Source organism: Manis javanica, chromosome 15 (assembly GCF_040802235.1).
Source record: "Manis javanica isolate MJ-LG chromosome 15, MJ_LKY, whole genome shotgun sequence".
In the NCBI taxonomy this organism is placed as follows: Eukaryota; Metazoa; Chordata; class Mammalia; order Pholidota; family Manidae; genus Manis; species Manis javanica.
In genome coordinates, this window is record NC_133170.1 from 80,743,236 (window position 1) to 80,755,999 (window position 12,764).

The window sequence follows — 12,764 nt, forward strand, 5'->3', positions numbered from 1 at the left end:
CAGGGGGCGCACGCACGAGCGGCCAGCCCGAGCCTCGCTCCTCCTAGGGATATGCCGCCACCTCTTGATCAGTGACTTTCCCACCACCGCCGTCCCGGAGCCTCGCTCGTGCCCACCGACCCACTTACAATTCTTTAATCAGCACCATCTTCCCGGAACCCCCTCACAGCTGCCGCCGTTAGCACCACCACCAGCTCCGCCGCCGCCGCTACCGCCGCTCAGGGCGCCTGCGCGGCCCCGCCTCCCTGCCCTCTCGCGCCACCAGGGCGCCTGCGCATCCACACCCTTCCGCCGCGACCGGTCGCGTCAGCGCGCGAGAAGGGCTAGTACCGCCCAAGTACTGTGCCCCACCCTAAGCGCACGCGGCCTGCACTGCGGCTGCGCGGCCGGTGGGCGGTCGTGCCGATTCTCTCGCAACTGCGCAAACTCGGCCCCGGCTCTCCAGTCTCCTCCCAAAGGCTCCTCGCTCTAGTCAGGTGCACTTGGGGCGCCTGTGTATCCTGTGCTTTCTGGTGAGTTTCCTCAGTCGGTTCCTTGGAAGTTGTATTCTGTGGCCAGTACTAAACTTTCTCTCACCGCTTTTGGGAGGAGGCCCGCCTCCTTGACGGACACCGCCTTCCGAAGTCCACAGTAAGCCCGAATGGGTTGTGGAGGCGGACGCCGCGAGGCTCGGTGTCCTTCCTGGCGCGTCAGATTCCGCAGGAATATGCTCACCTGGCTCACGCATTCCAGCGGCCGCCTAACCAAGCCCACCTCGTTCGGGCCGACAGTTGCGGCCACACGAGTTCCCCAAAGCCCAAATCCGCCCCTGCCCGAGAACCCATAATCTGGCAGTTGCTGCGGCCCCCCCAGGAGGAACGTCCAGCACGCCCGACCGAGACCCCCGGGGGGAACGACGAGCTCTCCCTTAAGACCCGGGAGAAGGACCTGACCTGGGGAGAGTGAGGGCGGTCACAGGGAGCGGCCCACCGGCCCACCCGACCCTCTCATCCAGCCGGGCACCGGCCCGAAAGCCAAAAGGTGGACCTTAGGCCGAATAGTGGGCTGGGGGGCACTGGTTTACTCTATGCCAGGCACGAGTCTAGACGCTAAAGGATGCGTCTGAAAACAGTAGACACAGTCCTTGCCCTCGCTTGCAAACAAGAGAGAACTTGGCGGAAGGGTGGTAAATGCTCGTCTATGAATAAAATAGGGTGATGGGGGAGGCAGAGTCGTCAAGGGAAGGACTCTCAGGAGGCCCCTGTTTGGGCCTAACGTTGTAAATAGCCCAGCCTGTGCCGGTGGGGAAAAGGCACTCCAGGAAAAAAGCCCCCTGAGGCTGGAATAAGCTTAGTATTTGACAAGCAGGTAGAGGGCAGGTGTTGCTACATCTCAAGGGGGCGAGGATAGAATGAGCTGAGACTAAATAGATTACTAGGCCATAGCAAAGAGTTTGAATCGTACTCTAGGAACCATGGCAATCTGTTAAAAGCTTATTAAAAGAAAACAACATCAAAATACTTCTGTATAAACCTATATGGTGTATCTGATATTGAAATTCACCCAATGGACTTAGAGTTGCCTCGCAAAAAATAATGCAAGTGAAATACTTTCCAAAAAGCTAGAGACTCGTGCAAAAACCACCTAATTAGCTTGTTTTCAGAACCAGGTTTCAAATCCAGGTTTTAAACGCTTCAAAGTATGGTCTTTCCACTACACTTTTTCCTATAAAAAATTAATACATAGTTGAGGCATGCAGAACAGTCTTTGTACCAAATAGTTGCTCTCAGTTAAGGAAAGAAGGAAGTTAGAGTCAAAATCTAGAAGATACTTAGAGGTAAGAGTAGAGCAACTACAGATTTGTACTCCTGTATATGTATTACAGCTAGCAGGTGTTCATTACCATCAAGGAGGTAATTTTTAATTGCCAAACTTCCAGGTGGTCAATTTATGTCTTAATTTCTCCCTAAGTATTATGCAGCCTGAAAATACAGATGGCTTTTAAAACATTGTGGATAAATTTGTGGTTGGCATGTTTTATTGAAAAAAATTAGGGTGTCGCAGAACATTTCTGTAACTTTTGACGTCTTGCCACAAGTGTTCACCAATTCCATTGTCTGCATTGCACAGTTGCTGCTTACAGTTAGTACTCAAATGTTTGTAAATAAATGATGAGACAGTGTGCTGGATGGAGCATAAATGAACTAGTACACAGTATGAACATTGTCTCCTTTTCCCATCTAAAGATTCACCTTAAAACAATGAATTGAAGATTGTAAGGACAGTTTAAGAAAGTAACCAGTTGAGATGTATTTATTGAGGGAAAGAAAACACACTAATTCAAAATTAGGCAGGTTGATAGAAAACATGAAATCTATGTAACTAATTGTACTTTACATCTGCTGACAAGATAAAAGTAGAAGAATGAGGCACTATTGAAGAGTAGGAAAGACATGAACCATCACCCCAAAATCAGAAAGGACATACAAAGTAAAAGACAATTGCACATGAAAAAAATAAACTAATGAGTTGTGTGGATATTCTTGTTTTAAAACTAAAGATGTTGACTCTTGCGCATTTTTGCAAATACATAAGATGGGCTATAGCTTACTGGTAGTTGTCTCTGGATGTATAAAAGATCCAACCTCTTTTTTAAGCCTAACATCATTGGTTCCTTGTTTTAACTTTGAACCCTCAACAAGGGTAACTTACACATGGTGTCCAGTTGAGTTTAACTAACTCTATAAGCCTCATCTAACCACCAGTTTCATTATTTCTCTTGTATATAGTTCTGGAGCAAAGAGCTCATTATAGTAAGAATGATGGTAGATTTTCCTGAGGAAAGGCAAAAAATTCTGAACATGAACAGTATTTGGAACACTTGTGCATTAGTTGCTAAAGTATATCTCTGATCAAAGAAATTTGAACACTCCTTCAAATATCATTTAATTTGGCCTTATTTTCCTTAGAGGAGACATTCTTAACCTGGGATCCAAAGGCCTTCTACTGGCTACCTCCAGGGTATTTGTGAACCACTGGAATTATAGACATAATTTCATGTCCATGTACATTTTCCTGGGGAAGAAGTCTGTAGCTGTCATTTACCTTGCTTACTCTCTATTTTGCCATCCTGCTGTATCTTCTGTCTGCAGATATTGAAACTGTTTCTTTGAAAACTGGAAGTATTCCCAAGAATACTTTAATTTTGTCAAACATTAGAGTAAAGGTCATAATATCATACCACTGTGAGACATACAGGCTTGGTTATACTTTGCAGTAGGAAGTCTTTGGCCTGAATTCTGGCTCTGCTACTTGCTGGCTATGTACTTTGAGTAAATTATTTAATCTCTCAGAGACATAATTTATCTGTAAAAAGGAGCTACTGATATCTACAACATAGATTTTTTTGTGAGGAATAAAAGCACCTATCTTACACATTACCTGATATGTAATAGGTGTTCAGTGAATGAGGATCATTTAAGAGCTTATGGCTTTCAGAAAGCAGAACAGTAATTTTAATTAAGGTATAATTAAGTTTTTCCCCATCCTACTCCCTTCATCCCTAGAATTAACTAGTCATTAATCACTACTTATCCTAATGCACGAGTAATTTACATATGTGGATATACACATTCTCATATGGGCACATGTGCATTTGTGTGATCCATATATGGCTTTAATTAGCCTTTTACTTGTTAAGTGCATAATACAGATTTCTATTCTGTATCACCAACATTTGGTATTGTCAGAATTTGTCACTTTCGCTACTTTATTGGTTTAAAAATGCTACCTCACATATTTATTTTGCCTTTCCCTGCAGAATGAGGATCTTTTCATGTTACTGGCTATGTTCTTACTCCTTTGCTCTTTTTCCTATTGGCTTTTTTTTTTTTTGGATGTGTGGCAGATAGTATATGACCATTTTGGATTTAAATTCCATATTCATTATGTACACTTTATATTTTTCCATCTGTGGATTGTGTCACTTTGTTCACAGCAGGGTTTCTCAACCTCTGCAGTACTGACACTTTGGGTCAGATAATTCTGTTGTGGAGACTGTCCTGTGCATGTAGTAGTGTGTGACATTGAGTAGTGTCCTTGGCTTCTTTCCACTAGATGCCAGTAGCAGCCCTCCAGTCATGACTATCAAAAATGTCTCCAGACATTGCCCAGTGACCCCTGGGGGCAAAACTACCCCTAGTTGAGAACCACTGATTCATAGTGATTCATAGTGATTCTGTTGTGCAGTTATTTAAGAAAATTTTGCCCCACCAACATTTTTTGTGTTTTATTTTGTATGCCATGCCCTTGGTGTTTCACATGACCTAATCCTTACCCTTTTATTCATCACAGCACATACAAAGTAGGTACTCTTATTATCCCTACTTTATAAAGGAGCGATCTTATGTCTTCTAATGTGCAGATGTTTATTCAGCTTTACTGAGCTATAGCTTACAAATACAATAAAATGCATCCATTTTAAGTATACAGTTTGAAGATTTTTGTCAAATAAATACTTTGGGTTATCCTTACCACAATCCAGATACATGACATTTCCATAGTACTGAAAGGTTTCCTTGTACCTTTTCCCTGTCATTCCCCTCACACTCCCAACCCTAGACATGCATGGAACCGTTTTCTGTGACTATAAGTTAGACTTGCCTTTTCAAGAGTTTGATACCATTGAATCATTTGGTATGAATTTTTTTTTTGTCTCTAATTTCAGCATAACGTTTTCAAGATTCATCATTGTTCTTTGTGTTTCATTCCTTTTCATTGCTGAGTGATATTTCTTTAGACATATCAGATTTTATCCATTTATTTGTTGATGGACTTCTGAGTTTTCAGTGTTTGGCCATTATAAATAAAGCTGCTATGATTATTTCTGCAGAAGTCTTTCTTTAGATAAATGTTTTCATTTCTCTTGGAAAAATTTCTCTTGAATTGTAAGGGAAGTATATATTTAACTCTAGGAAAAGCAGTCAAGTAGATTTGCAAAGTGTTTGTGCCATTTTACATTTCCACCAGCAGTGTATGAGAGTCCAGTTATTCCACATCGCCATGAGCACATTTTAGCCATTCCAAAGGTATGTCATGGCATCTCACTGCAGTTTAATTTGCTTTCCCTTGAAGACTAATAATGTTGAGTACATTTTAATATGCTTATTGGTCATTTGTACATCTTTTATGAAGTGTCTATTCCAATCTATTGCCCATTTTCAAATTGGTTTGTCTTTTTATTATTGAATCAACAGTTCTTTATATATTACAGATATAAGTCCCTTCTTAGATGTATGTATTGCAAATATTTTCTCCCAGTCACTTGCCTTTTCATTTTCTTCACGGTATATTTCAAACAGCAGAAATTTTTAATCCTGAGGAAGTTGAAGTTACCAAGCTTTTTCTTTTATGATTCATGCTTTTTGTAATTCATGCTAAGAAATCAGTGTCTACCCCAAAATCACAAAGATTTTATTTCACTATGTTTTTTCTACAAGTTTAAAAGCTGTACCTTTTACATTTAGGTCTGTGATCCATTTCAAACTAAGTTTTTCCTCATTTTACTTTATTGTGGTAAATTACACATAAAATTTACCATCTTACCACATTTTTTACATGAGAATTGTTTAATTACTAATAATTGGAATTATTACATTTATTTATTTATTTATTTATTTTGGTATCATTGATATACAATTACATAAGCAACATTGTGGTTACCAGATTCCCGTCATTATCAAGTCCCCACCACATACCCCATTACAGTCACTGTCCATCAATGTATTAAGATGCTATAGAATCACTACTTGTCTTCTCTGTGCTGTACTGCCTTCCCTGTGCCCCCCCTGCTACATTATGTATGCTAATCATAATGCCCCTTATTCCCCTTCTCCCTCCCTTCTTACCCACCTCCCCAGTCCCTTTCCCTTTGGCAACTGTTAGTCCATTCTTGGGTTCTGTGAGTCTGCTGCTGTTTTGTTCCTTCAGTTTTTGCTTTGTTCTTATGCTCCACATATAAGTGAAATCATTTGGTACTTGTCTTTCTCCACCTGGCTTATTTCACTGAGCATAATACCCTCTAGCTCCATCCATGTTGTTGCAAATGGTAGGATTTATTTTCTTTTTACGGCTGAGTAATACTCAATTGTGTATATGTACCACATCTTCTTTATCCATTCATCTACTGATGGACACTTAGGTTGCTTCCATTTCTTGGCTATTGTAAATAGTGCCATCTTAACACTTTTAAGTATAAGTTCACTGTTATCAAATACATTGATAATGTCATGCATCCATGTCCACAGCTATTTTCATCTTGTAAAACTGAAACTCTAGGTCTATTAAACAATAACTTACCATTCTCCCCTCTACCCCAGCCCCTGGCAACCACCATTATATTTTCAGTCTCTGTGATTTGCCTACCATATGTATCATGTAAGTGGAATCCTTCAGTATTTGTCTTTGTGACTCGCTTATTTCACTTAGTGTAATATTCTCAAGGTTCATATTGTAGCATGTGTCAGAATGTCCTTCCTTTTTAAGGCTGAATAATATTCCATTGTGTGGCCAGACTGCATTTTGTTTATCCATTCATCTGTCAATGGGTACTTGGGTTGCTTTCACCTTTTGGCTTTTGTGAACATGCTACTGTGAACAGTGGTGTCAAACATCTCTTTGAGACCCTGTTATCAGTTCTTTTGGTCTTTTGGGTATATACTCAAGTGAAATTGCTGAATCATATGTCAATTCTAAACTTTTGAGGAACTGCCATACTGTTTTCCATAATTACTGTATCATTTTACTTTCCAGTCAGTAGTGCACAAGGGTTCCAGTCTCTCCACATCCTTGCCAACTCTATTATTTTCAGCTTTTTGACAGCAGCTACCCTAATGGGTGTGAGATGCTATCTCATTGTAATTTTGATTTATATTTTCCTAATAATCAATGATGTTAAACATCTTTCCATGTGCTTCTTGGCCATTTGTTATATCTTCTTTGAAGAAATGTCCATTCAGGTCCTTTGCCCATTTTCAAATCAGTTTCTTTGTTTTTGTTTTTTTTTTAATTTTTGTTACTGTTGAGTTTTTGGATTTCTCTGTATATTCTGGATATTAATCCCTTATCAGTATGCAAATATTTTCTCCCATTCTTTGGGTTGCATTTTTACTCTGTCGCTACTGTCTTTTGATGTATGACATTTTTTAATTTTCATGAAGTCCAGTTGATGTGTTCCTTTTTATTGCCTGTACTTTTGGTGTCATATCTAAGAAATTGCTAACTCTTAAGTTCATGAAGCTTTTGTGGTATGTTTTCTTCTAAGAGTTTTATAATTTTAACTCTTAACACAGGGTCTTTGATCCATTTTGAGTTACTTACTGTATACAATGTTGAGTAGGGTCCAACTTCTTTCTTTTGCATATGGACATCCAGTTTTTCCAGCACCATTTGCTAAATAAAGAAGACTATCCTTTCCCCATTGAATGGTCATGGCACGCTTACCAAAAATTACTTGACCATATATACAAGGGTTTATTTCTAGGCTCTTTATTCTATTGCATTGATCTGTGTCTGTCTTTATGCCCATACCACACTGTTTTGGTTACTGTAGCTTTGTAGTAAGTTTTGAGATCAAGAAATGTAAGTTCTCTAGCTTTTTTTTTTTTAAAGATAATTTTGGCTATTCAGGAATCCCTTGAGATTTCATATGAATTTTAGGATGGGTTTATCTATTTCTGCAAAAAAAGCCATTGGGATTTTGAAGGACTATATTGAATCTGTAGATCACTTTGGTTGCTTTTTTTTAAAAATAGATACAAGACAATTCCATTGTAATTTATTTGTGTCTTATTGATGGCCCCCTAGGTTTTATCCAGTAGTTTGCTATTACAAGAGTCCTGAATTAAATATCCTTTTACATTTCACCTACATAAGTGTAACTATGAGATAAATTCCTGAAAGTAGAATTATCAAGTCAAAGTTATGCACATTTAGTTTTTACAGATTTTTGCCTAATTATCTTCCATAAAGACTGTACCAATTTATGCTCCCACCAGCTATGTATGAGAGTACCCATTCCTCCCCCAACTATTCCAACATGCTTTAAAATATTTTTTAAAACCCTTGTTATTGTAAAATACAGTACAAATACCCCCCCAAAATACATGAAACAAATTAATTACTATAGGGAGAAACTTGTTGTCTTTACCAGGTCAAGAAACAGAAATTTGCCTGTCTCTTCATAAGTTCCCAAGTACCTTATTCCAGTCACAACTCCCTCTTCTATTCTTGGCTTTTGTAGGAATCACTTCTTTGCCTTTCTCTGTAGTTTCAGTCACCCTAGTATGCATCCCCCAACTCTGTAGTTTAAAATTTGCTTCTTTTAATCTACATGTAATCCTATCCTTTTCCTCCCATGCAGTTTCTTTAAGAAGTTGGGTCGGTCAATCTTTAGAACTTTCCACAGTATGGATTTTGCTGCTGTTAGATCTACAGGCTTAACCAGATTCAGTTTTAATATTTTTGGCAAACTTAATTCATAAGTGGTAGTGTGTTCTTCCATTAGGAGACATGTATTATTTGTTTCTTTCTGAACTGATAGCACCCATTACTGGTAAATGCTTAGTTCCATTAACTTATTGAGAATTGCAAAATGGTGATATTCTTATTCAATTATTTCTTGATATATTGTTTTCAATACTTCTATGAAGAGAAATTGACCATCTAGTTGTACAGTTCATATAGGAAAGGTAGAATTAACCTTCAATTTTTGTCACCCTCCTGCCCTTTTTTTAATGAGTTTTCAAAATGGGCATCTCAGAAAACCTTTTCATGGCAAATATAATTTCCACAGGACAGTCATGTTCTAGATATGTCATGGCTAATGGGTTTATCGTTGTTTTAAGGCCTTTTTCATAGCTAGAGCTAACAAAAAGTTTGTACATTTAAATATGTAGATGTGCATAAATATGTCATAAATATGACATGAACACTTAATATTGTTATGTAAATAAAATTTGCATATTAACTAAATACATAACTTTACATATTTTGTTATAAATAGATATTATGTAAAAATTATAGAATTTCCAAGCATACAAATTATATAAATATAAACAGCTTCTTTGGAGATAAGGCACCTTATAAATTTATACTAATTAATTTGTACTAAATTGGTCCCATCGTATTTTTCTTTAACAAATCAAACATTTTTGTACCTATTTTTTACAATCAAGATTTATTTGGATTTTCCCATGTACTTATCACTTTATCAGCTCATCATTTACTTTCACATCTCCCCCTTCCATGTAGGGTCATTTTATTTTTTCCTGAAATTTGTCTTCTAAAATTTATCTTAATGAGAATCTGTTGGTAGTAAGTCATGAGTTTTTTAATCTGAAAATGTCTGTATTCTGTGTTCATTCTTAAAAAATACTTTGATGTAGAATTCTAGACTGAGATTTGTTTTGTCTTAGCATGTATAAGATACCTTTGCCCTGTTGTAGCTCTCATTGTTGAAGGAAAGAAGTTAGTTATCTAACTCCTGATCAACTTTGTAAGTGATACGTCCTCCCTGTATAATCTTTTAAAGAAGTTTTTATTAAAATATGCATGCAGAAAAGTGCAAAAAATCATACATATTTTGCTTGGTGAATTTTCAGTAATAAAACCAATCACATAAGCACACAGATAAATACATTACCAGCACTCCATGTAGCCCCTCCCAGTATTTATCATCTAAAGGTAATCACTCTTTTATGTCATGACAAATTAATTTTTCCTTACTCTGAACTTCTGCATAAACAGAATAATAACGTAAGCATTCTTTTGTGTTGGGCTGCTTTTGCTCAGCACTGTGGGAGATTCATCCACATGTGTTTGTTCATTCTCACTGCTGTAGAATATTCCATTATGGGAAAAGATAATGTTTAGCCATGTACTGTTAATAGTCATTTGAGTTGTTTCCAGTTTTTGACTACTACAAATAGTGACACAATCACTGACATTTGTAGTAATTTCTATTGTATATATACCTAGATTTGGAACTGCTCGTAGTAGGAAATTGCCAAATAGATTTTCAAGTGATTATGTCATTTTATGCTCCCACCAGAAATACATGAAAGTTCTGGTTGGTCCATAAACTCATCAACTTTGGTGTTCTCAACCTTTTTTAATTTTAGCCATTCTGGTGGATGGATAATGGTTGTCTCCTTGTGGCTTTAATTTGAGTTGATCTGATGACTGATATACTTGTTGGCCATTCACACATCTTCATTTGTGAAATGTCTGTTCAGATCTTTTATCCATTTTCTATTGAGATATAATTGACATGTAACATTTTAGGAGTTACCGGTATACAATATAATGATTTGATATTTGAAAATATTGCAAAATGATAAACCCAAAAAGTTTAACATCCAACACTGTAGTTATAAAATTTATTTTCTTGTTATGAGAACTTCTGGGATCTGTTCTCTTAGTAACTTTCAAATATGCAGTGCAGTATTATTAACTGTAGTCAGCATGCTGTATATTACATCCTTGTGATTTATTTACTTTATAACTGGAAGTTTGTGCCTTTTGACCCCCTTTATCTACTTCAGTTCCCTTTTTATCAGTCTTTGACATAATCAGCCTGTTTCCTATATGAGCTCAATTTATTTTGTTTGTGTTTAAGATTACATATGTAAGTGAGTTAATATGGTATTTGTCTTTCTCCACTTCCTCAGAGTCCATCCCTGTTGTCACAAATGGCAAGATTTCCTTCCTTTTATGGCTGAATAATATTCTGTTGTGTATATATACCTCATCTTCTTAATTCATCCATCAGTGGACACTGAAGTTGCTTCTGGTATTCACTTACAATGCTGCAGTGAACATGGGATGCATATGTCTTTTCAAGTTATTGGTTTTGTTTTTCTTATGCCCCGAAGTGAAATTGCTAGATTGTACGGTATTTCTATTTTAAATATTTTAAGGAACTCCCATAGTGTTTTCTATAGTGACTGTACCAATTTACATTCCCAGCAACAGTGCACAAAGGTTCCTTTTTCTCCACATCCTCACCAACACTTGTTACTTCTTGTCTTTTCATTAATAGCCATTTCTAACAGGTGTGAGGGGATATATCATTGTAGTTTTGATTTGTATTTTCCTGATGATTGGTGATGTTGAGCGTCTTTTCATGTGCCTGTTAGTCATCTGTATGTCTTCTTTGGAAAAATGTCTCTTCAGGTGCTCAACCCATTTTTAAATCAGATTGCTTTTTTTTTTGCTACTGAGTTGTATGAATTTTAAACATACTTTGAGTAGTAACACTTTAATGAATACATGATTTGCAAGTATTTTCTCCCATTTGTTAGGTTGCCTTTTCATTTTGTTGATGATTTCTCATGCTGTGTAGAAGCACTTTAGTTTGATGTAGTCCTACTTGTTGATTTTTACTTTAGCTGTCAAATAAAAAATTATAATAATAATTGCCAATACTCATGTAAAGGAGCTTTCTACCTGTGTTTACATTAGGAGTTTTATGATTTCAGGTCTTATGTTAAAATCTTTGAGTTAATTTTTGTGTAGAGTATACAATAGAGGTCCAGTTTCATTCTTTTACATGTTGCTGTCTGGTTTTCCCAGTACCATTTATTGAAGACACTATCCTTCCCCATTGTATATTCTTGGTTCCTTTGTTGTAAATTAACCATATATGCATAGGATTATTTCTGGGCTCTGCATTCTCTTCCATTAATCTATGTGTCTGTTTTTATGCCAATACCATACCATTTTTTAATTAGTGGAGCCTTGTAATATGGTTTGAACTCAGGGAGAATTATGCCTCCAGCTTTTTCTTTCTCAAGATTCCTTTGCCTCCTCAGTGGTTCCATGTAAATTTTAGGATTGTTTGTTCTGCTGCTGTGAAAACCACTGGAATTTTGCTAGGGATTGTATGAACCTATAGATTGCTTTGGGTAACATGGACATTTTAACAGTATTCTTCCAATCCATGAGCATGGATTGTCTTTCCATTTATTTGCATCTTCAATTTCTATCAGTGTATTTACAATTTTCAGTTTATAGGTCTTTCATATCCTTCATTAAATTAATTCCTAGGTGTATTAGACTTTTTTAAAACAATTGTAACTGGGGTTGTTTTCCTAATTTTTCTTTCCAGTAATTTGTTATTAGTGTATAGAAATGCAATGGATTTTTGTATACATTGATATTGTATCCTACAACTCTGCTGAATTTATTTATTCTAACAGTATTTTGGTAGAATCTTTACAGTTTTCTATATATAATGCTATTTGCAAATAGTGACAGTTTTATTTATTCCATTCCAATTTGTACACCTTTAATTATTTTTCTTGAATAATTGTTCTGAATAGCACTTCTAATACTATGTTGAATAAAAGTAGCGAGAGTAAACATCTTTTTCTTGTACCATGGAGTATTATGATAGGTGTGGGCTTGTCCTATATGGCCTTTATTATGTAAGGTATATTCGCTCTATACCCACTTTGTTGAGTTTTATAAGTGGATGTTTAATTTTGTCAATTTTTTTTCATCTATTGAAATGATCTTATATTTTTTTATCTTTCATTTTGTTAATTTGGTATATCACATTAATTGATTTGTAGATGTTGAACCATCCTTGCATCTAGAACAAATCTCACTTGATCATAGTATATGATATTTTTAATGTACTGTCAAATTCAGTTTGCAAATATTTTTTTGAGGATTTTTATATCTGTATTTATCATGAATATTGGCCTGTAATTTTCTTTCTTTGT

At 36.7% G+C, this 12,764-nt stretch overlaps 1 protein-coding gene and 1 long non-coding RNA gene across 3 annotated transcripts in view; one reads left to right on the forward strand and one right to left on the reverse strand.

The window, feature by feature from the left end:
• The window catches only part of PITPNB (phosphatidylinositol transfer protein beta), a 61,138-nt gene extending 60,872 nt beyond the window's left edge, over positions 1-266 (reverse strand). For both annotated transcript variants that reach the window (XM_036993339.2, XM_036993341.2), the window contains exon 1: positions 129-266. In XM_036993339.2, the coding sequence (XP_036849234.1) occupies positions 129-148 (20 nt within the window). In that variant the 5' untranslated portion in view covers positions 149-266. The remainder of the gene's footprint in view (positions 1-128) is intronic.
• A 111-nt stretch (positions 267-377) lies between these two features.
• The window catches only part of LOC118967439 (uncharacterized), a 65,131-nt gene continuing 52,744 nt past the window's right edge, over positions 378-12,764 (forward strand). The window contains exon 1 of the long non-coding RNA XR_005054462.2: positions 378-512. This is a non-coding gene — a long non-coding RNA (uncharacterized lncRNA). The remainder of the gene's footprint in view (positions 513-12,764) is intronic.